Raw genomic sequence first — 24,087 nt, 5'->3', positions numbered from 1 at the left:
ACTATCATAAATAAATAAAAATTAAAAAAAATATATCTAGCTACCAATACTATACTCTGCTCAAAGATGTAATTTACCTTAAACTTAATTCTATTATGAATTAAAGTTAACAAAAAACATTTTGGACTGAGAATTGGAATGAGTAAAACAGTGTCTTGGGAAAGGTGATCTTGGATGATGTTAAAGTCACTCCCGTTAGAGACTGATCCAATCAAACATAAGCAATAGAGTTGGACACTGCAGGTAAAGATTTAAAAACAAAATAAAGTTTCCATCTTAACCAGGTCTTGTCCATTCTAGGAACTCAGCCAGAGAGCCTACCAGTGTGCTCCAACTACTAAAGTAATTCCATTACCACCTTTCCTTACATATTCACAAAATTCAGATTTCCCCTCCACTCCAATTCTGTTTTCCTGACTCCATGATGTTAAATTTGCTATAATTCTCTGCATGATCTCACAAGTAAATTATGACCTGCCTGGAATGGACAATTTTTTACAGAACTTAACAGAGGTAAATTCAAATCCTTTGTTTGTTTGTGGCTTTTGGTTTGGGTTCACATTGTATGCATAAATATTTACTCCATTACCTAATACCCATCATTGCTAGAAGGATTACGAGCCGAGTGGCGGCAATACTCCGAACTTTCCATTGCATGAGGGCCTACAGTGTATGTATCATTTAATTGCATCAGCTGAAGCAGAACTTTCTTTCTCTTCCAGGATGTAGTCAGGACATATGATGTTAGGCCTACTCATTCTGCTCTACATATTTTTGGCTGGAAAATAAGATAAATGTACTAATGAAGTTGACCTTAACAATAAGTAATGGACTAGAAAGAAAAATTTACTAAGGGCTTACTGAAAGGCCATTAGCTACCCTTGCCCTGCTGAAGAGAAAAGCTGGGAGATTAAGAAGAAAAAAGTTAAAGCGAAGTCATGAATAATTGAATAGCATCCAAATCCTTCCTAATGCATGCCTCTTTTAGAATATTTATAGAATGTAGACTCTTTCACAATACTTCTCAAAGGTTAAAAAAAATAGTTAAACTTAATTTGAAATCATGTCAGTGGGAGGGAAAGATTAACTGGGTTAGTTAAAATGTTCAATTATAGAATTTAATCTTAAAAGTACAGTTTTAATGGCTTCTAATAGACTAGCAAAATAGCTTTGGATATATTAACAAGTGCGGATCTTGCCTTATGAAAATAATTCAGCCATAATTTATGCATTATGTGACAATGAGTATTGTCAAATATTTTATTAAAATAAACTGGTCTAAACTCTGTTAGTCATTCTTTAATTGTGATTATCGGTGTTGCTAGGAAACCCCTTTTTTATAATTTAAAGTTTATCTCATCTTAAGTAGAATTATTCTAAAAATGAAATGCATTTATTCACTCTTTTAACAAATATGTATTGGGCATCTAAGAGGGCCAATAACTAGGGGATACAAAGCCATCCTTATATCTTTGCTCTTGAGGAGTCTCATTCTAGAGGAGAAACAGGTCCTCGAACAAGGTTGCATAACTGTGGTGAGTACCAAATGCTAGGAAAGCCAGAGGTAGAAAAACAGACATAAAGATAGCAAAGCAGACTCTGCCAGGAGACTGTAAGTTTTCAGCCTTGATAAGATAATATGTATAATCTCTGCCTTTCCCTCTTCAGCACCTAGCACAAAGTCTTGCATAGAGCCAACTCACAAAACATGTGCTAGAGAGGCCATTTATTCATGGTGCTGTCGAGCTTTAGTGTGAAGATGGTATGTGAGCAAATTCTACAGAAAAATGTATTCTCTAGGCAGGCAAATTTGTGGAAAGAGATGAATGACAAGTGTCAAGACAAACATGGATGTCAATGAAGAGTCAAGACCTTCAGCATGATTAGAACAGAGACTGAGGGCAGTGGAAATGCAGGAGGATGGAGAGAAAGGCAAGAGGTACAAACAGTTTCAATGCCACACCAAGGAGTTTGGATGTACTTCACAGATAACTTAGAACTACCAGGGAATTTCAAGCATAATTAGAATTTTATTTTGGGAGAAATATTTTGATAATTCCCTAGAGGGACTGGAGCAAGGCAGCAATAGTGGCATAAAAATAAATGAATGGATGAAAAAGATAATGTGAAATAGTCAAAGACCTGGTGACCAAATTGATACTTACTTTGGGGAGGAGAGGAATAGTTTATTTTATTTTTTTATTTTTATTTTTATTTTTTTTATTGGAGTTCAATTTGCCAACATTTAGCATAACATCCAGTGCTCATCCTGCTCAGGGCCCCCCTCAGTGCCCATCACCCAGTCACCTCAACCCCCCACCCACCTCCCTTTCCACTACCCCTTGTTCGTTTCCCAGAGTTAAGTGCCTCTCATGTTTTGTCACCCTCACTGATATTTTCATTCATTTTCTCTCCTTTCCCTTTATTCCCTTTCACTAATTTTTATATTCCCCAAATAAATGAGACCATATAATGTTTGTCCTATTCCGATTGACTTATTCCACTCAGGATAATACCCTCCAGTTCCATCCACGTCGAAGCAAATGGTGGGTATTTGTCATTTTTAATGGCTGAGTAATATTCCATTGTATACATAGACCACATCTTCTTTATCTATTCACCTTTTGATGGCCACTGAGGCTCCTCTGAGGAGAGGAATAGTTTAGATGTGACTACAAGTGTCTTTGTCCGGAAGTGAGAAATACAAGTGAAAGAAGATATTCAGGGTAGGAGGAAGGAGCAGAGAAAGGAAAGTCAATTTTGTAAATAACGAAACACAGAAACTTATGGGAACTACAGATGACCATATCTTCATAGGTAATTGAGAATTATGATTAAGAACTCAAGGGAGAGGACTGAATTAGAAATGAAAGATAACCGTTGTAGGCAATACAGTAAAAGAATACGTAATGTGAAAAAAGTTCTTGTATATCCCTCTAATCAGCTCCATCATTTAAGGGACTCCAGAGGAGTGTGATTGTCTTGTTTCTGTAGTTACAGTTTCAGGCTGAAATACATTTGAGGAGACAATCCTTAATGCTGAGTTTTTAACAATATACTTAGTGCTGGTAGAAGATTAAAAGCTACTGAAGTCCACTAGCCTCTGGTGGCACAAGATCCAGAAAGCTGTCCTAGCATCATGCTGAGAAGAAATCAGCCAAATTATAGGAAAATATGCTGAGCTTTAATTTACTTCATCAGAAACTGCTGAATTTTGTTATTTAAAGTAAGGCTGCAGAGAACTAGAGTAAGTTATTTTAGAGATGAGGTCTTTCAAACAGTCATGAATGAAAAATAGTAATTCTTCATTCTCTAAATAAACTTTTTAAGGAATTACATGGAAGAATTAGGGGGAAATTAGGATCTGGACGTAGTTAAATTAAGGAAAGCAACTGATCCAGCTCTGAAATCCATGAGGCGTTGCTGCACACTGTCTAGATTCATTTAATACACGGTTCCCCCTTGTGTCCAAAGCAGATATACCCATCCAAATACAAACCTCCACAGTACTGTCTCAATAATAATCTATGTTTTTCAGTAGTTTCTGGACTCTTTCAGAAAAGGAAAATCTACTTATTTTATGTTCTTGTTATATTCTCTATATACTATTGAGCTATATCTTCCTGGTTTGGTTTTATTTTTTTATGAGCAGTGTTCATTTGTTTTCCTATGACCCATTCCATTTACATTTCTGGATACTGTCTGAGAGGAATAGACACAGTATTTCAGAAGGGAAGGACTTTTTAAATGAAGACACAAAGCATACCAGGTAGTGATAAGTGCTATAGGTGCCAGAGAGACGTAAGGTAGGCAGGGACAACCTCCCTGAAAGGTGATCTGGAAGAAATGAGAAGTGAGCCAAGAGGATATCTGCACATCAGGCACTCCTGGTCAAGAGAAGAGCTGGTATAAAGCCCCGGGTATATTTGAGAAATCTCAGAGAAGCAAGTGGCTGAGCACAGAGTGAGATGGGAGAGAGTTGACAACAGGATAAAGTACTTGATCCAACTTCCATGGAGAAAAACCACCATGACCGCCATGTGAAGTAGCAGGCATATGGGGCAAAGGTGAAAGCGAGTGGGCAGATTAGGCAAGGAGCCGTAACAGTGGCTCAGATGCTTCCAGCAGGGAGAGACTATGAGATGTAGCTGTATTAAGATTTATTTTGATGGCAGAGCTGAAAATATTTGCTGAAGGATTAGGTATGGGATGTGGGAGAAAGGAAGGAATGGAAGATGACTCCAAGGTGAAATGAATGCATGACTGGAGATGGGGGCAGTGGAGGAGGAAGAAATCCAGACTTTAATCTGAGATGTCTTCAATTATCACAAAAGTCCTTGAAACGTTACATATTAAGTATTAGTCACAGTTTACAGACGTTAGCAAAAAAAAGTTTCGGAAGTGTAAAATCACAGTTACTAAGTGTGCAGAGCAGTGATTTCTCCCAGTCTCTTTGTCTCCAAAGACCGTTGGCCTTTCCACTCTCTTGCGCTGCCTCCTGGTACCGGCTGGCTGCAAGGTCGGGTGTGCCTCTGACACAATCAAATCACTCCAATCCCCTTCAGAAATACAGACTAATCTTTCCTTATTTTTCTTCAAAGATTTTACTTATTTATGAGAGACACAGAGAGAGAAGCAGAGACACTGGCAGAGGGAGAAGCAGGCTCCATGCAGGGAGCCTGATGTGGGACTGGATCCCAGGACCCGGGGATTACACTCTGAGCTCAAGGCAGACACTCAGCCACTGAGCCACCCAGGCATTCTCCCACTTTCCTTATTAGAATTATGCATGAGAACTAACACTTTCCTTGACACATGAAAACCTAACCTATATTTTTTTTAGGGGAAGGAGGTCAAGACAGGGTTAAGATCATGATGAGTTCTAGAACAGAATTCCTGGATCCAAATGCTCCTTCCACTGTCTATGAGGTTTTGCATGGTCTTCCTACTCTTATTTTATGAAATTAAAAAATCTGGTCAGGGAAATGGTAGTTTTTTTTCCCCAAGCTGTTTGTAAAATGTTATGGGGACATGTTACTGGAAAGTGCAGATCTCCAAGCCTGAGAGTAAGTTAAGGCTCACTCTTGTCACACACACTGAGTAGAAAACCGTATGACCTAACTCATTACCTCAAGCCATCAGCCACGTGTAGTGCAATTCTGTGCTGCAGAGTTCTGGTGAGACTGGCTTTGTCCTGCTGAAGCAAGCGGTCCAGCGAACCCTTGGAGGCCAACTCCATCACCAACATGCGAGGACGAATCCCAGCCGCCAGCAAAGATATTAAGCTGGGGTGGTGGAGGTGGCAAAGGACCACCAGCTCCTGCAAAAGCAAAAAACATTCATGAGCACTACGGTCCCATTATTCTTCCTTAAGTGTATTAATGCTTCTCTGGGAAACTGGATTAGAGCAAATGTTCCATTTCCTCTTTGATCTTTTTTTTTTACATTTTTCACATTTTCAGGAATCAAAATCCTTTTAAAAATACATTTTGGGGGATCCCTGGGTGGCGCAGCGGTTTGGCGCCTGCCTTTGGCCCAGGGCGTGATCCTGGAGACCCGGGATCAAATCCCATGTCGGGCTCCCGGTGCATGGAGCCTGCTTCTCCCTCTGCCTTTATCTCTGCCTTGTCTCTGCCTCTCTCTATATATATGACTATCATAAATAAATAATAAAAAAAATTTTAAATAAAAAAATAAAATAAATAAAAATAAAAATAAAAATACATTTTGGGGCAGCCCGGGTGCCTCAGTGGTTTAGCGCTGCCTTCAGCCCAGGGCCTGATCCTGGAGACCTGGAATCGAGTCTCACGTCGGGCTCCCTGCATGGAGCCTCTTCTCCCTCTTTCTGTGTCTCTGCCTCTCTCTCTCTTTCTGTCTCTCATGAATAAATAAATAAAATATTTTTTAAAAAAATAAATAAATAATAAAAATACACTTTGAATGAAAATTTTAAGTTCTAGCTTTCCTTTTGCTCTATGTTTTTCAGATTTAATGCAGGGACAGTACACACCCTATGGTCACACTAACAGGTCACATCAGTCTTATCTAATGAATCCTAGCAAAGTCCTACTTAGCCCAGAATTTTGAGCAGCCACTACTAATCAACTGCAACTGGTGTGTGAGGTACAACCTGCCTATCATTTATGGTTTAATGCCTAGAAAAGTTTACTGAGAGTGTTTAAGCTCACAGGGATATATGGTATCACTCCTCCTGAAAACTCTCTAATAACTACCTGTGACTTTTGGGGTTTGAACCAAAAGTTTTTTTTTTTTTTTTTTTTTTTTTAGGTTTTCTGACACTTTATTTTTAAAATCCAATCGAGAGAGGAGCCGCTGGGATCTTCCAGCCTCGCATCCCGAGCACCCGGGGCTGGTGCGCCTTCACTCCCAGGCCAGGAAGTACATGTTGCCCAGCGTGTCTCCCACGGCAAGCCGCAGGGTAGAGGCCGGGCCCAGCCAAGGCTCCAGGCAGCTCACGGCTCCTTCGCACCGGAACAGACCCAGCAGCTGCATACTCGGCCTCTCCCACAGCTTGACCTCTCTGTCCTTGGACGCTGTCACCAGCAGCCCGGGCAGCACGTGGAGGGCTGTGACGGGGCCTGAGTGGACCTTCCTGCACTGCTGCGTGGTCAGCTCAGTGGGTGGGGACCAGCCCCCCACGCTGCTGCTGCTGCTGCTGCTGCTGCCGCCCCCATCGGACGGCGCGCTCCCCGGGCTCGGGGCCTCCGGCACCTCAGCCTTGCGCCAGATGTTGCCCGTGGCCCATTCTCCCGCAGCCTTCGTGGCCTGATCTGATCTAGCCCCAGCCCATCTCTCAAACCCTTCTCTTCCTGTCTCCTATGCTTCATGCAGCATTCTTCTGCCACACTGGTGTCCACTCAATTCTCTGCATGTGCCCAGCTCCTTCATTCCAGCCACAGGCCCATTGCCCATGCTGGATCCCTCTGCTCTAAACCCCTTTACCCTTCACATGGCCAAAGGCTTCTTATCATTCAGATCTTAGCTCAAATACTCTTATTCTCTCAGAGAGACCTGCCTTGAACCACTCTCACTAAAGGAATCCCTGGTGGCAACAATCTCTCTCCAAGGAGCCAGAGATACTACTTCAGCTTGAACAGAGACGTCTCCATTCTGATGTGATCCTCTTCCTAGACCACATCCTGTGAGACTTTACAGTCTCCTTTATAATACTGTGGTTTGTGAATTCCATACACACTTTCTTCTGTATATTTCACTTTACGCCAAAATTCTAATTTAGTTGAAATTTATAGTACATGTGGTATTAAATTGAGGCATGCTTTAAGCTGTGATTTCTGCAGAAGCTCTGCTTCTTAACAGTCAGCTTCAAAGGTGTGGAGTATCGATGCCAACCGCCTTTGTCAGGAAATGGGAGTGTGAAGAATTCTGCAAGCTGAAGAAGAAAGGCTGAATGCCCTGAATGGGGATTTTCCAAGAACAAAAGCTCTGGACTGAAATCATATTTCCTTAGTGGTAAGAATCGTTTCTTCCCCTGTCTGATCAGCTCAGTTGGTTAAAACTGATGAGACACTCAAGTTAGGTCTGTTTTCTTCCAGAAGCCCAGGGAGAAAGAAGCTTAATCCCAATTCTCCATCCTTGAAAAGTGCTCACTGATTTCAAAGAGAAAGGAGCAGGAGACTATTAGATCAGCCCCAGTTCATGACCACTGGTTGAATGACCCTCAAGAGGCAGCACCCAACACTGAAGTCCTTTCCTTTCCTCCTCCTCCTCCTTCTCCTCCTCCTCCTCCTCCTTCTTTTCTTCTTCTTCTTCTTCTTCTTCTTCTTCTTCTTCTTCTTCTTCAAGAACAAGCACATTACACACTCTACTGTAACTATTTTTCCTATTATTTCCTTAGGTCACCGAGCTGCCTATACACTACTCAGTCTCGTATATATTTTTAGTGTTTTGATTTTCAACAGGTTCCCTGAGCACATCGCATAAAATTTGAAACATATATTAAACACTGATAACCAAGGCTGAAAAAAATCAATGTATATAACCAATTGCCTATAGATGGAAAGAGACTGCACCCAGATTTGCTTCACAGACTTGTTTCTGTATATGAAATGTTTGTTAACTTATTTCTGGAGCCACAGTGTAACTTCTGGTATTACTAATAAAATTACTCCAGGATATTTTACACAGACATGGAATTATTTTCATTTTTCAGAATAACTAATATATTGTAACTGTGCCCCTTTTTTAGTTTACATAAGTCATTTAGTTTCACATTTAGGCACCAATTACTTTTTAATTTTTTTTTAATAAGATTGAATAGATTCAAAAATACAGTTGAGTTCTGGCATAAGATCACAGAATTTGAATTGGATTTGACCTTTGCTTTCACCCTGACTCATTCTCTCATTCTTACTGTCAGGAAAGACTCAGAAAATACAATAAATCCCCACAGTATTCAAAACCAGAGAGGGTACTAGAGTGATCACTGTGGGCTTTGCATTTAACATCCACTCACTTTTCTTTCTTTCTAAGGGTACCTTGATTTTTGCTAAGTTTCCCAACCCTCACCCAAGCAGACCATGAATTTTAGGGGGAAGCAGCCCAACTCTAGCCTCAGGAAAAGGTGGGACTGTTATGAGTAATACCATCTACATTACCATAGAGATTGACTGAGTAATGCAGGGCTAAGCCAATCAGTGCATGGCACTGTCCTGAACATAAATGCTTATGGAAAAAAGAACATGTGATATAAGTGAAACCAAAAGAAATTTATAAATGTGCACAGGATTTGGGTTCCTCTAACATACAAGACCTCAAAAGAGCTACCCTCTTTTCTTCTGTACTTGGGGGCAGGTAACTGTGATGCCTTGTATAAGAATTCTCAGAATATCTTTTCTTTGTTTTTCAACAGGAGAAATGAAACAAACTTTTTTTTTTTTTTTTTACTCTATAAGGAAAAGACAAAAGTGGGATTTTGTAACTGGAATCAGGTAGACTTGGGGGAAATGTAATCATTTTGCATTTTCACAAATACATGCAAAACCAGAGTTCCAGGAGATTAACAATTTAGTGTAATAATGTTATTGGATTTCTTACTTGTCTTAACAGTCTAAGTGATGTATGTTTATTGAAAATCTTCACAGCCACCTCTTCTCCTTCATAGGCTGCTCGATAAACAGATCCAAAACTGCCATCACCTTTTGAAAAGAAAGAAGCACTTCAGTTAATCTAAGAAAAAAAGCTAAATAAATTCTATCGATTATAATTACACTGTTGTGTACGTGAAGAGAAATCTGACCCACTTGTTTCATTGAATCAAGTCTCCTTTGATGCTTCCTCTTCCCTCTACTCCGTGAACTACAATGCACCTAAAGATTTTGTTACAGCCTTTTCGACTTCGGCCTGCTCAATTACCTCATTGACTCCCTAACTTCATCTCTTCCTATATGTTGGGTGTTTCACATCTTCATTTATAGCCACAGCCAGCTTCTGAACTCTATCCTGTATTACAAGTTTGCATTGGAGATCATTGGCATGTCCCTCCAAATCTCAACCATGCTCCATCAGAAGCCATGCTCATCATCTTGTCTCCAAACTAGTTTTTTTTAAAGATTTCATTTATTTATTCATGAGAGACACAGAGAAAGAAGTGGAGACATAGGCAGAGAGAGAAGCAGGCTCCCTGTGGGGAGCCCAATGTGGGACTCAATCCTAGGACCCTGGCATCATGACCTGAGCCAAAGATAGACACCCATACACTGAGCCGCCCAGGTGCCCCTCCAAACTAGTTTTTATTCCACCTCATATAGCTGATTTAAAACAAATTTTAAAACCCTCTTTTTGTAGTCATTCTAGAGTCAAAACCAAAAAATCATCTTAGCTCTTTGCCCTTGCCTCTTTCCCATTTCCATCCCCACCACACCCATCTGGTGACCTTGGCGCTTTCTGCCTAGACTGTGGAGGCCTACTGAGTTCATTCTGTCCAATGCCATCTACTTCTCCTGCAAAATCAAGCTCCCTATAATTATACGTGGATTGTGTCACTCTCTTGTTCAAAAATAAATTATGCTATGCTGTCTACTAAATAAGATCCCAAATCAGGGACAAATCCATGTTGTAGCTCCAAGTTCCCCCTTGTGGTTCTCTTCCTGTCCTGCTACTCATTCTCAGTACTCTAGCCCAGAAGCTCTCTCAGTTTGGGCTGCACAGGACATCTGAGGAGCTTTCTAAAAGTACCAACGTCTGGTCCACCCTCACAGATTCTGACCTAATTAATTACAGGAATTACTGGTCATTAGATTTTTTTTTTAATTCCCAGGTGATATTAGTGAGCAACCACGGTTGAGAATAACTAACCCCATCAAATAATACCCCTCAAGTACCTTTCGTGTGGCTCTCTGGAAAAAATAATCTCCTGAAGGGGAAATGCACCCCACAATTCCTCAAACAGATACATACAACTCCATACCTGTGCATTTAATTTTTTTTTCATAAAACAAGTCCATCAATATTCACAAATCTAACAAGAAGTGTCATATAGTAACTGCTATCTTGGAAAGAGAGTGTTAACTGGAAGCCCGAAATTCATTCCCACTCTATAAGGAAAATAGCAGTGAATGACCTCTACCACACTACCTTAGCATAAATATACTTGGCGGGGGGGGAGGGTGTCTCTGATTATAAAATGTTTTTAGAAGGTTATATCTCATTTGTTTAGTCAATGATTCTCACCTAGAATGATGTTGCTCCCCTCCCTATACCCTCTAATTTCGGCAATGTTTGGAAACATTTTTGATTGTCACACCTGGGGAGGGGGGTGAGGATACACCACTGACATCTAGTGGGTAGAAGAGAGGATGCTACTAAACATCCTACAATGCACAGGACAGCCCCATAACAAAGAATCAGCCAATCTACAAAAGCAACAGTATAGAGTTTGAGAAACCCTGAAATTGTAAATAAACATGAAATTAATGGGTTTTGGGGACAGGAGACTAGAGAATGGGAGTACTTATATAAACACTTTCCTCTGTGTAATTAATGGCATACAGAACAAAATACAGACGCTTTTGAAGGTGGTCAGAGGTTAAAAACTTCCAGTTATAAGATAAATAAGTACTAGGGATGGAATGTACAGCATGATGACTACAGTTAATGCTTCTATGTGAAATATATTTAAAGTCGTTAAGAGTTAATCCTATAAGATCTCACCACAAATTAAAAAAATATCTTTTCTTCTATTTTATATCTATATGGGATAATCAATTTTAATTAAATTCATTATGGTAATCATTTCAAAATATATGTAGACTCAAATCATTTGCTATATATCTTAAAATTATACAGTGCTGTATGTCAACTATATCAATAAAACAAAAAAATGTAAGTGCTTCAAAATGAATTTTGTGAGCATCTCTACATACATTGTTCAAAAGTACCCATTAATATGAAACACATATTAATGTACTAATAAGAGATATTCTGGGGAGCTTTGTCTGTAGCCTGAGACTTCTTCAGAGAAAGAATACAGAATGCCTGGTACTTACCTGTACCCTTTAAATCACAAGTCAAGTGTGGCATTGGTTAAAATCTAAAATTTGGCATTGACAATTCAGCATTTTGTGTTAACTCAATAATATATTCACTTCCAGAGTTCCAAAACATTCAAATTCATTCTAAATTTTTTCAATTGATGCGAAGAATAAAGGTGTAAAGCAGTTTATTTACCTTTTACATGTCATGTCACAAATCTTGGACATTCTTTGTTAATAATTTTAATGTCCTAACAGACATATTTTAGGCATTCTTTCTGTGAAATTTAATTAAAATTAAATGTATACACACACAACAGTGAATACTCCACAAAGTAAAGCCATAATTGTCTTCAAATACTTTATAGTAATTTAACCCAATGCTCTTTCTTGACTGTTCCCAGTCTCTCAGAACTTGAGTATGTCACCAACATAATGGTTCTAAATTTTTTATCTCAAACTGCTTTTTGTGAATATTTTTTTATGAGAATTCATGCTTGTCATCCTGAGGAACAAAACTGCTTCTATGACTACCTTGAGGTGTTCTTCCTTTACCTATCCCATCTTTTTGAGACTGAAAAATGACTGCATTACACAACTGAAAATCTCCTTATCTGCCCCCCGCCCCATTTCTGGCACTTAAAACAAATGCAAGGATATATTTTACAAACACATGAACTTCCATGGCAGCCCCGTTCTTATCTCGAATCTAGCCCATGAGAATGTATGCAAAGCAAATTCCATGTCTGTAACACTACTTTCAAGTACATCATTCCAAAAAAAACCCACTATAACAAATATATGAAGACAATAAAAACTATGACAATGTAACTATATTTTAATGTTTTCTAGATTACAAAGGAAAAATTATATCCTAATTTTTATTCTCAAACCAGCAAAAGTAGTTACCTAAGAGAAACTCTGGAGCTTGTTCAAATTCCAATTCATCATTATTCAGCATAATATTTCTAGGTAAGTCAGCCAAAATTAAGTCAGGAGCAATTTGAGATATTGGAATGGTGAGCCTTGGTTGATCTGGATTTACTAGAAGGTCTCCTGAAAAGTACACAAAACGTTTTTTTAAAAAAACATACTTTTAAGGATATACATAAATCTGCACAAAAAAAATCATATTTCCTATGATTTCTAATCCTTCTTTTAGGTTTTCTTACCAATCCTATTTTTCTCTAGAAAATCTGATAAAGCGTTAAAGGTTCAGTTAACACCTATGCACTTGGAATGTTACAAATTCATTCCTAGGTTCACTCATTAGAAATTAGAATTCAGAACTTCCTTAGACTGACATCTAAGAAATATTCTATTCTCTACTTTTACCACATTTGTGGGGGCACTTGTTACATGATTAACAAATTGCTAAATTATTTTTATGTATCATCCTATTATATTTTTATGCAAATATAATTAACATACAGTGTTATATTAGGTTCATGTGTACAATATACTGATATACAATATACATTTCTCAGTACTCATCATGATAAATGTACTCTTAATCCCACTCACTGATTTCATGTGTCTTTCAACCTACCTCCCTTCTAGTAATCAATAGTTTATTCTCTGTATTTAAGGGTCTGGGTTTTTTATGTCTTCCTTTTTCTGGTTGTTGTTTGTTTGTTCTGTGTTTTAAGTTCTAAAGAGTGAAATCATATGGCATTTGTCTTTATCTGAGACTTACTGCAGTTAGTGTTATACCCTCTAGGTCCATCCATGTTGTTGGAAATGGCAAGATTTCATTCTTTTTATGGCTGAGTAATATTCCAGTGTGTATGTATGTATATATTATATATAGTGCATATATGTATGTATATATGTATGTGTATCCCACATGTGTATGTATGCACATATGTATGTATACACACACACATATATATATATACATACTACATCTCCTTTATACAGTCTCCTGTCAATGGACACTTGGGTTGTTCAACATCACTAATCATCAGGGAAATGTAAATCAAAACCACAATGAGATATCGTCTTACACCTGTCAGAATGACTACAATGGAAAACAAGAAATAACAAGTGTTGGCAGGGATTGAAATAAAAAGAACCCTCACATGCTGTTGGTGGGAATACAAATTGGTGCAGACACTGTGGGAAACAGTGTGGAGGTTCTTTGAAAAATTAAAAATAGAAATACCATGTGATTCTGCTTATTCCATGACTATTTGCCCAAACAAAAAGAAAGCACTAATTCAAAAAGATATATGCACGCCCTATATGTTTACTGCAGCATTATTTACAATAGCCAAATTCTGGAAGCATGTATCATCTATTTTAATCCTCATAACAATTCTATGAGGTAGGTTCTAGTATTCTTATTTCATAGTTGAGGTTATGTTGCCCAGTGGGCCATTGAACATTGAAAGGATCACTTAAAAAATTTGAAAGTTACATCAATACTACCTTCTTCTGCTTTCTTCATCAAGTCGTCAAGTAAGATTTTTTGATGCTCTTCACCATCATTAAAACTATATAATGCCCATTTCTTCAACAGAGTTTCTCCTTCACCACAGATATCAATCTCCAGCAATCCAGGAAACCATTCTTCCATCAGAGAATCAATGTGATCCACAACTTGGCCCAAAAGAATACAGCCTACACGATCCAAAGAAGAGCTCATCAACACCCTATCTGAACCTTATTCTGTTGCAAAGCTAGAAAGAGGGACTACAAAGTTTGAAAAAAAAAATGTTTATATTTCTTTAGTGGTACAATTCAAAGTTTTGAATTAATTTCCTTACCTTTTCTACAAGAAGGAACTGTAATTTTTAAGAAACTCTCTGGGTGATTGTCTAAGACTTCAGATCCTACCAGACAATAAGCTTCAGGAGACCAATTCAAGTAGATGCCTTGTCGCCAATACATTCTGTTTGGGCGAAGTGCTCGTTCTGAAAGAAGTTTAAATGGACCCAAATGTATCCATTAATTATGAACTTCATAAATTAAAAGAGCAGAAAAATCACTGCAAACACCACAAGTAAGTAATAGAGATACATATGTTTTGAAACAAAGTATTGGAATTGTTAATGATACAACTCCTCATTCATATCTATTGTGAATGAAATTAAGTATTTTAGCCTCAATTTTGCAAGGCAATAAAATAAAATGCCCAGTAGGTAACCTAAAAGATAGTTCAGATTCATGATGTTAAAATAGTTTGATATGCTTAATAGAAGAAAAAGAATCATAAATAAGTAATCATAACTTCCAATTTTTTTTCTAAGAGAGAGTGTGCATGAGTGAAAGGTGGGAAAGGGCAGAGGGAGAAGGAGAGAGAATCTTAAGCAGGTTCAATACTGGGCTGGGCTTGATCTCACAAACCTGAAATCATGACCTGAGCTGAAATAGAGCCAGATGCTTAACCAATTGAGCCACTGGCACCCCAAATTCTCATAACTTTTAAAACTCTTAAAAGGAGGTTGGTTATCACACTAAAATAAAAACTTCTGGAATGATTTACTTTAATGTGATGTAACTACCTACATATTGATTAATTGCAATCAAAATAAGGTTTATTTCAAAATACAGTAACACATGCATAAAGCTGATTTTTAACCCCCCCAAAATGATATTTTTCCTTTGGAGCACTAGTTCTCCCTTTCTTCAAAAGGAGCTAGCATTATAAAGACCCATTTTTTCTAAAGATTTTATTTATTTATTCATGAGAGACAGAGAGAGAGAGAGAGGCAGAGACATACGCAGAGGGAGAAGCAGGCTCCATGCAGGGAGCCCGATGCGGGGACTCGATCCCGGGTCTCCAGGATCAGGCCCTGGGCCGAAGGCGGCGCTAAACTGTTTAGCCACCAGGGCTGCCCTAAAGACCCATTTTTAATCTTTTTTTATAGATCCCTCAGGAATTGCACAGCAAGAGAGCTTTCAAGTCTTTACAGTGAATGGTCTGAATGGTCAGAACCTGTTACTTTTGTTAACTAAAACTCTCTGACTTTGCAGATAGTCACTTCTAATTTTTCTTTGTTCATTTGTGTGTGTCGGTTTGCACATGTGCATGTGTTTAACACCAGTGAATTCTAGTAATCTTACCTTCTAAAACTGTTGCTTCTAGCCTACTCTGGCTTGGAAAGCAAGATATTCATACTTATTATAAATGTGTCTAAAATAAAAACAAATACGCTTTGAGTGAGGACTTAAGAAATTTCCTTCTTGGGATCCCTGGGTGGTGCAGCGGTTTGGTGCCTGCCTTTGGCCCGGGGTGTGATCCTGGAGACCCGGGATCGAGTCCCACGTCGGGCTCCCTGCATGGAGCCTGCTTCTCCCTTCGCCTGTGTCTCTGCCTCTCTGTCTCTCTCTGTGTGACTATCATGAATGAATAAATAAAATCTTAAAAAAAAAAAGAAAAGAAAAAAGAAATTTCCTTCTTGACAAACTGCATGAACTTAAATGAGCCTATGTGTCCTTATCCTGGCTACTCTGAAGTCCTATAAGCTTATTTTCTGATTTTCAGTGGCCTTACAAATACATGAACTCTGTGGAAATGACATGTCAATTTTAATATGCTTCCTGCCTAACTTCTCAAATATTGAGACTTCATTAAATACATACCTCTTCCTGAAAGCATGTAAGGTGAAATTTCAAGTAATCGATTGATTAACCTCGACCAAAATCCCATTGGAAAATAAGGCATTTCGTATAGTCGAATGATAATTTCAGAGTTCTCACAATGGGGAAGCTCTATCACAGGCCTGTGATCAGACAAACTAAAGAGAAAAGGGTATCAGCATTACATAGTTTCATAAAAATTTACCCAACCATGTTAACCAGAGTGCTTTACTACTTAAAATCAAGGAGTCGATGATAAATATTGTAGGCAATTGCACATTTTTATAATGTTCTTTTGCTACATGACCTTCCTTCTTCAAAAATTCAATGGCTATTTAGTCAATTCAAATACATGCTCAGATGCATTTTTTTTCAGTAATCCCATTTACACTAATAAATAAATTATTACAATTAGTTATGCATAGACAGGTTTTAAGGGATTATATAAAACTTGAAAAAATGTCATGTCCTAGAAAAAAGTGTACATGTATTTTTAGAATTGAATAGCATCTACCAATCAATGCAATTTGCACTTTTCAATGTCATATACCTTATAACATTTCCCAGCAATAAGAAACTATAAAGCAACAAGAAAAATTTCTATAATACAGAGCTAGAACTTAGGCCTTCATTGTGTTGCCACTCTCTGAAAATTCACTGCCATAAAGTCATCTGATGAGGGACGTCTGGATGGCTCAGTGTTGGGCATCTACCTTTGGCTCAGGGTATGGTCCCGGAGTCCCAGGATTGAATCCCCTGAGGAGCTTGCTTCTCCCTCTGCCTATGTCTCTACCTCTCTCTCTGTGTCTCTCATGAAAAAAATAATAATAATAAATAAATAAATAAAACCTTTAAAAAATAAATTCTGATGAAAACGCACTATCCTCCAGAACCTGTCTAATATAAGTCCCTCAGCACCATTTAAGGACACACACACACACACACATATCACTATTTTCCTTTCTTAAGTAATTCAAGTAGTGGTAAACCAAACAGTAATTATATACATAAAACAAATCATTTACTATACCTTTAAAATGTCAAATGTAGTGTTTTCATTAAAAGTAAATGTTACATTTCAGTAGAGAGTGTACACAAGAAGCAAAAAAAAATAATACATTTATCATAAACCAAAGTTATTTTGACAATTAAAACATATAATAGATGGTGAATTTCCAGTTTAGGTTTACCTGCTTGGAACCAGCAAATATTCTTCTCCTATTGGCAAGGCAATCTGGAATTTTTCTAGCAGTTTAAAATACTGTGACATGTAGTTCTTTGGAAATCTCTTTTTCTTTGAAAGAAATTTTTCCACATCTCTACGTGAAATGATTCCCTTAGGATGTTTTGGATAGCCTTCCACTTTCACTGTCAAAATCTGAAAGATTTAAACTCGTAAATAATCACTAGAATTCTTTCCTTGAAAAGTGTTTAATTTAAAGCATTTTGTGTCTCTTTGCTAAGTTATATGATCAAAACAATTTAATGTTGTCAAGTGTAACAGGGCACCTGATTTCTCTACTAGAAGGCCTGTAACCAGAAGCCCAGTAGGGCAACCATTCCTCCACAAAAAAAAAAATAAAATAAAATAAATAAATAAATTAAGGGAGTGAATGCAAATCAAATATTATAGAGATCCTCTGCAATCAATGAATGTTAAACCTTCCCCAGCTCCAATTAACAGATCAATCCAACACCCTTCATCCTTATTATAGCCTCATCAACAATATATTTATTGGGAAATTATCCTCTAGACTATGTTCTCATTACAGGTCTGCCACAGAAATGTACAGGTTTACCTGAGAAATGTTACTCAAGCATAAAGGAAAACGGTTTCCATCAATAGGAGGAGAGGCGGTATGTGGTACAGGTTAGTGATTCTTACACAAAGTAACTACAGAATTTTGCTGGACTCCAGATGGAGCCTGGATCAGTAGGTCTGAGACGAAGCTTGAGAATGTGCTTGTTTAACAAGAAACTCAGATGATTCTACTATAGAGACCATACTTTCAGCTTTGACCATCATCACAGAAGTTAAAAGTATAACTTCAGAAGAACCCAGGTTCAAATCCAGGTTCTAGTACTAGCTGCGTTATCTTGAGAAAGGAATATAATTTCCTTAAGCCACAGATTCATTCAGGTCAGATAATAAAAGTGACTCACCCTTAGACTGTCATGACATTGAAATAAGATAACATACAAAAGGCATGCAAAGTGCATATGACAATTTTTAGCTTATACTAAGCCCTCATATGTTAGCTATTACTATCTACATATTCCTATTCATTTTACTTAGCCAAATGATTTTTTTAAGTTTTGCTTAATTTCTTTACTCGATCTTTAGCATATAAGGGATACTTCAATAGGTGCATATATTATGTACATTATCACGTAGGTGGGTGAAATATTGGATTGTAAAATCCTTAGGCCCACGGACTTATCTCCTTTATCTCTATATCTCTGTTTGGTACATATAATATTTATTGACTCAATGAATGCATGACTGGCTGAAGACAATGGTGTCTAACAACAATGTATAAATGGGTCATTAAATAATAAAAACTGCAGTGTGGGACTTCTCCCATATTGTGCACTTTAGAGCCCAGACTGCTCTTACAAACCCGGTGGTAAGGGAAATTGTTTGCTGTTCTGGCATTTTTAAAGTTGTTAAGACCAGGGGTGCCTGGGTGGCTCAGTGGTTGAGCATCTGCCTTTGGCTCAGGTAATGATCCTGGGGTCCTAGGATCGAGTCCCACATCAGGCCCCCCTCAAGAAGCCTGCTTCTCCCTCTGCCTGTCTGTGTGTGTCTCATGAATACATAGTTTTTTTTTTAATTGTTTAAAAATAAAGTTGATAAGACCTTGTCTGACAACTCCCTCTCTATTCCCAACCATATTTTGTATTTTCTTTACAGCATCTGCCACCTGACATTTTAAGTGTTTATTTATTGGTTATTTCCTCCTATTTGAATATCAGCTTCACAAAAGCAGGAACATTGTTTTATCTAGGCTTATAATGCTTATCCAGCATCAGAACAACATCTGGGACACTGTAGGTCTCAAATCAATGTTGGATGAGTGAATCTGGGGAAAAGAAAGTGTAGAGCATTTTATCCTGGGGTTCGATTTAGGGGCACTGGAGTCAAACTACTTAGTTTGAAATCCCAACTCTACTTCTTCCTAAATATGTTGATTTGGATAAATTGTTTAACTTCTCTGTACATCAATTTCTTCATCTTCAGGATGAGGACTAATCTAGTACCATTTAAAAGAGTTGCTCTGAGAATTATATGAGAAAATGTTTGAATAGCACATAAGTAACCCCTTGTATGTTAAGCCATTATTATATACTTACTCTAATTTATTTTGATACTTTGACTTCATTTTTAAAATTTTCTTAAGGTTTATTTAAGTAATGTCTATACCCAACATGGGGCTTGAACTCACAACCTGGAAGATTGAGAGCTGCAAGCTCTTCTGACTGAGCCAGCTGTGCACTCCTAGAAACACTGATTTAAAATAGGCATGTTTGTTGGGATGCCTGGGTGGCTCAGTGGTTGAGCATCTGCCTTTGGCTCAAGGCATGATCCTGGAGTCCCAGGATCAAGTCCCACATCAGGCTCCCTGCATGGAGCCTGCTTCTCCCTCTGCCTGTGTCTCTGCCTCTCTCTCTCTCTGTGGGTCTCTCATGAAAAAATAAATAAAATCTTTTTAAAAATAATAAAATAAAATAAAATAGGAGTTTGTGCTTGATGTTTTTAAGTAGATCTATGGTGTACTACCACTATTTGTAGTAGATGGTTTCCAAAGACAGACACATGAATTGCTTCTCTTCCTACACAGGTGTGGTGTTTGATCTTTCATTTCTTGAAGGATCCTTGATTCCTCTTGAACCTGGATAGGCTCTACGGTTACTCCAGTCATTAGAACATGGCACAACTGACATTTTATCAGCTCTGGGCCCACCCTTTGAGAGGACTGGTCATATGAAAGGCTACATGGTGGAGCACCAACATACCAAAAATGTGAGTGTAAGTTTCTTGGACTCAGCAGCTTGACTCAATGAAGGAAGCCAAGTGAATGACCCTTGCCAATGCCATGGCAGCAGAACTGTTCCGCTGAGCATGGTCAGCCCACAGAACAGTGAGAAACAATAAAATGTTGATGTTTTACTCCAAGTTTGGGGGTATCTTGTTACATAGCAATACAAAACTGAAATGTTATCTAAATTTTATCACCTTTGAAAGAACTCTTTATATTCCTTCTGCCTCATAACTTATAATTGCTAACATATGCCGTTATGCAAAGAAAGAAAATTTCCCAAGTTCCTCACCCAAGTTTTTAACAAGATTACATTGCCATGCAAGCTTTTTAATGTTCCACCTGATTAATTCAGTAAGTGTCCTTCATATCTCTTTTATCATACAGTTAAATGAGTTTTTGCAAAATTCTCTGTGCAATGACAGAAACATCTTTAATAAATCCAATGACCTAATAGTCTGGAGCAAAGAGAAGGGTAGGTAGGCTCTTAGAGCTTCTGCACCCTGAAATTGTTTCTGACCTTGCCTTGATGATTCATGGAGGTGAATACCCCTATTTATTTTTGCTGATGGATATCAGACAATTCATTCTTGTTTTCATTTGATCATTTATAGCTTTCATTTTTTTTAAGTCTTGGTGAAAATGACATTATACTTTAATATATCAGCATAAACAAAAATGATGGCATTTATTAAATTAATATGAAATTTAATTGTTCTACTGACTCTTTTAGATCTTTCAATATAACTTGGAACTGTTCAAATTCTTGACTTTTCACTTAAATTATCATGTTTATAGTATAACTATGCTAATAAGAACTTTCATGGAGTTTCAACTTAATTTCTCCATGAATCTTCAGGGATTTTATTGTGGTTATGGTAGAAGGTTGCTTTTGTTAAAAGACGGTGATTCTGATGCAAACTACTTTTTTATTCTACTGAATAAGAGGCCCTCCTATATTATCTGTATCTGCGCAATTTTAAATATTACCAATTCACATGGAAAAACATCACTTTTTAGTGCAACTTTAGCCTTTTCTTGACTATCTAGAGTTTAGTTATGTTCTGATACAGTGCACCATCTAGGACAACAAAAATCTTCAGGGTATATTTAAAACTCCCTTTGTTGTACAGAACATACCCACCTACACATATTTTTTATTTAGCTCTGTACCTGGCACACTTTCCAAAATTTTATGGATACATCTTTACAATTTTGAAGGTTTTTTTCATTTCCTAAAATAATATCTTTAATTACCAAATAGGTTAAACATAAAATTAGCTAACATTTACTTCTCACTTACACTGAATTAGGGAAGCAATGTAAAAAATAACAGTTATTATCCTTATTTTACAAGTAAAGAAACAAAGGCTTAAAACATTAAGAAATGTCACAAAGTTAAGGAAGATACAGAAGAAATTTGAACATACGTCATGCCGACTCTAGAGCTTGTGCCCTTGACCACTCTACCAGCTTCATTCCCATTTAGTAAATGAGTGGAATCACTTTCCATGGCATATGTGCAAAAGGATGAAAATCTACTTTAAAAATATCTATCAGGATCCCTGGGTGGCACAGCGGTTTAGCGCCTGCCTTCAGCCCAGGGCATGATCCTAGAGACCCGGGAACGAGTCCCATGTCGGGCTCCCTGCATGGAGACTGCTTTTCCCTCTGCCTGTGTCTCTCCCTCTGTGTGTGTGTGTGTGTGTGTGTGTGTGTGTGTGTGTCATGAATAAGTAAATAAAATCTTAAAAAAATAAAATAAATAAAAATAAAAACATCTACCAAAATAGTTATTACTATCATGTTACAATTGCCAATTGTGTTTCAAATGCTCTCAAAGTCCATGATATAGGATTTAGCCAAAAATGAGTTTCCTGTCTAAAATATCTTCCTTTTATTCCTTAGATAAAATTTAGAAACTATCATTCAAAATTATATGAGGGAATTTAATTACTATTATGGTTTAGTTAGAAGAGATGATTCTAATGTAAAAAGACAGAATCATTTTAGGGATTCAGGGAGTCACGTTCAAAACTGTGCATTATGCTCATAAACAATATAGTTGTCAGTGAGTGAGTACATGTGTTAGAGAGTCTCCTCAAGCTCCCTTCAGTTCATGATTAAGTTAGATGCAGTTGTTCTCAACCAGGGTGATTTTGCACCCCCACCTATATTTGGCAATGTCTGGACACATTTGTGCTTGTCACACTAGGGGAGTACTACTGGCATCTAGATGGTAGAAACCAAAGATGCTGCTAACATCCTATAATGTACAACAAACAATTATCTGGTGCAATCTGACAGTGAGTAACACTGAGCTAGTGTATTCTGCTTGGATGGATTTTTCTATGGCAAACCTATAGAGATGGTAACTAATTAAGATAAGCTTACCGGTAATTGATTATCATTGGCAAAAGAAAAACTTTTCCATATGAAATACAAATGGAAAAAGGACAGCCATAACCATCACCATCCAGTTTTCAAAACTGTAAGCATTTAGAGCTTATATTCCACTCAAGAGTCAAAACTTCCCTTCATGCTGTCTAAAGGTTTTAGGCTCACCATCCAATTTTCTTATGTATATTTCCCCCAAGGATTTTCACAAAGCTTCCATTCAACTGACTATACCAATAACCAAACCAAAGTGTCATCAAGCTCTAGAAAAGCACTGTGGAACACAGTGACAACATCTGTCTGTAAGTTGGAAACAAAGACACTGAAGTGAACTCTCAGACATTGTCCCTTCTTTCATGAAGCTCTACTTTATGTAGACTCCTACATGAATTGATCTACAGTATTCTACATGTACAGGACTTTCTACCTTAACTGAATATAAATTCCATCATTTTTAGCACTCTTCAGTCATTACCCTCATGCCACAAAAATACCAGACACCAACCTGTGCCATGACTTTACAAAGCCACTTGGGTTCCACAAAATATAAGTCACTTAACTGCAGAGCTGGATCTTGAAAATGAAGAAGGACCCCTATAGTAAAAAATCAAACAGTGAAACATGGGATCCACAATATACAAATAAAAAGGGGCTTTTGAGAGACTCTAGTCCAACCTCCTCATTTTACAGATGAGGAAATCTCAGCACAGTTAGTAGCAGAGCTGAGACTAGAACCTGGGCATTCCAGTTCCCAAGCTCTAATGTCCAGATATACAAAGGAATTTTTGAACTAAATAAAATAATCATATACAAGCATATGTGAGACAATGGCATGCATTGTCTTGTATATATATTTACAAATAATAAAAAATTCACAGATTTTTTTTTGGTTTTCTAAATATATCCTACAAAGATATCTTATTTTCAAATATAGGTAAGAAATACAGAATATTGCAGAAAGCTACTGGCTTAAGAATAATGGGGGAAAAGGAACAGATTATAATCCATGTAAAGATTTATTTTTCACACAACAGAATCTAGGGATTAAAAGCAGTTTCTCAGCCACTTAACTCTAGTACTACAAATCAACTCACAGCTTTCTAGCAAGGTCATATTGATCAAATACACAAATAGCACAGAAGCTTCTGCGAGTGTTTTCATCTATGAGGTCACACTGACTATGTGCAATGCAACAGGTAAGATCTGCCATTCAAAAGGTGCATTATTATCTCAGGCAACCATTGATCCTCTAAGTGCCCAGTTAGACCACCCCAATAATAATTCCCCTTTATAGTATACAAATAACTCCACACACACTAAATTCAAATGATACTATGAAAAGATATGGCTTGTGCTCAGGGTCTCAAAGCTCCTGAATAGTTAAGCCAATTTCTAGAACCCTCATGTTTTAACTCCTGCTGGGATACTCTTCCCAATACTGTCCCAGATGGTTTCTAAATGTTTTTTCTATAATATGGCATATGATTCAACATTATTGCACATGATGACCTTTCAAAAGGAAAAAGTCAATGGTCCAAGAATTTTATGGATATTCT

General features: G+C 37.6%; 1 protein-coding gene across 2 annotated transcripts in view; it reads right to left on the bottom strand.

Moving 5' to 3' along the window:
• Positions 1–24,087, bottom strand: part of LRRK2 (leucine rich repeat kinase 2) — a 143,856-nt gene that overhangs the window by 30,993 nt on the left and 88,776 nt on the right. For both annotated transcript variants that reach the window (XM_041736739.1, XM_041736738.1), the window contains 8 exons: positions 23,037–23,125; positions 17,285–17,472; positions 16,098–16,252; positions 14,279–14,425; positions 13,941–14,132; positions 12,420–12,566; positions 9,076–9,176; positions 5,130–5,320 (listed from right to left, as the gene is read on the bottom strand). In XM_041736739.1, the coding sequence (XP_041592673.1) occupies positions 5,130–5,320; positions 9,076–9,176; positions 12,420–12,566; positions 13,941–14,132; positions 14,279–14,425; positions 16,098–16,252; positions 17,285–17,472; positions 23,037–23,125 (1,210 nt within the window). The remainder of the gene's footprint in view (positions 1–5,129; positions 5,321–9,075; positions 9,177–12,419; positions 12,567–13,940; positions 14,133–14,278; positions 14,426–16,097; positions 16,253–17,284; positions 17,473–23,036; positions 23,126–24,087) is intronic.

The sequence above is a fragment of the Vulpes lagopus genome, chromosome 21, assembly GCF_018345385.1.
Source record: "Vulpes lagopus strain Blue_001 chromosome 21, ASM1834538v1, whole genome shotgun sequence".
NCBI classification, from domain to species: domain Eukaryota; kingdom Metazoa; phylum Chordata; class Mammalia; order Carnivora; family Canidae; genus Vulpes; species Vulpes lagopus.
The sequence above is the reverse complement of the archived record's forward strand: the minus strand, read 5'-3'. Positions and strand labels throughout refer to the sequence as shown.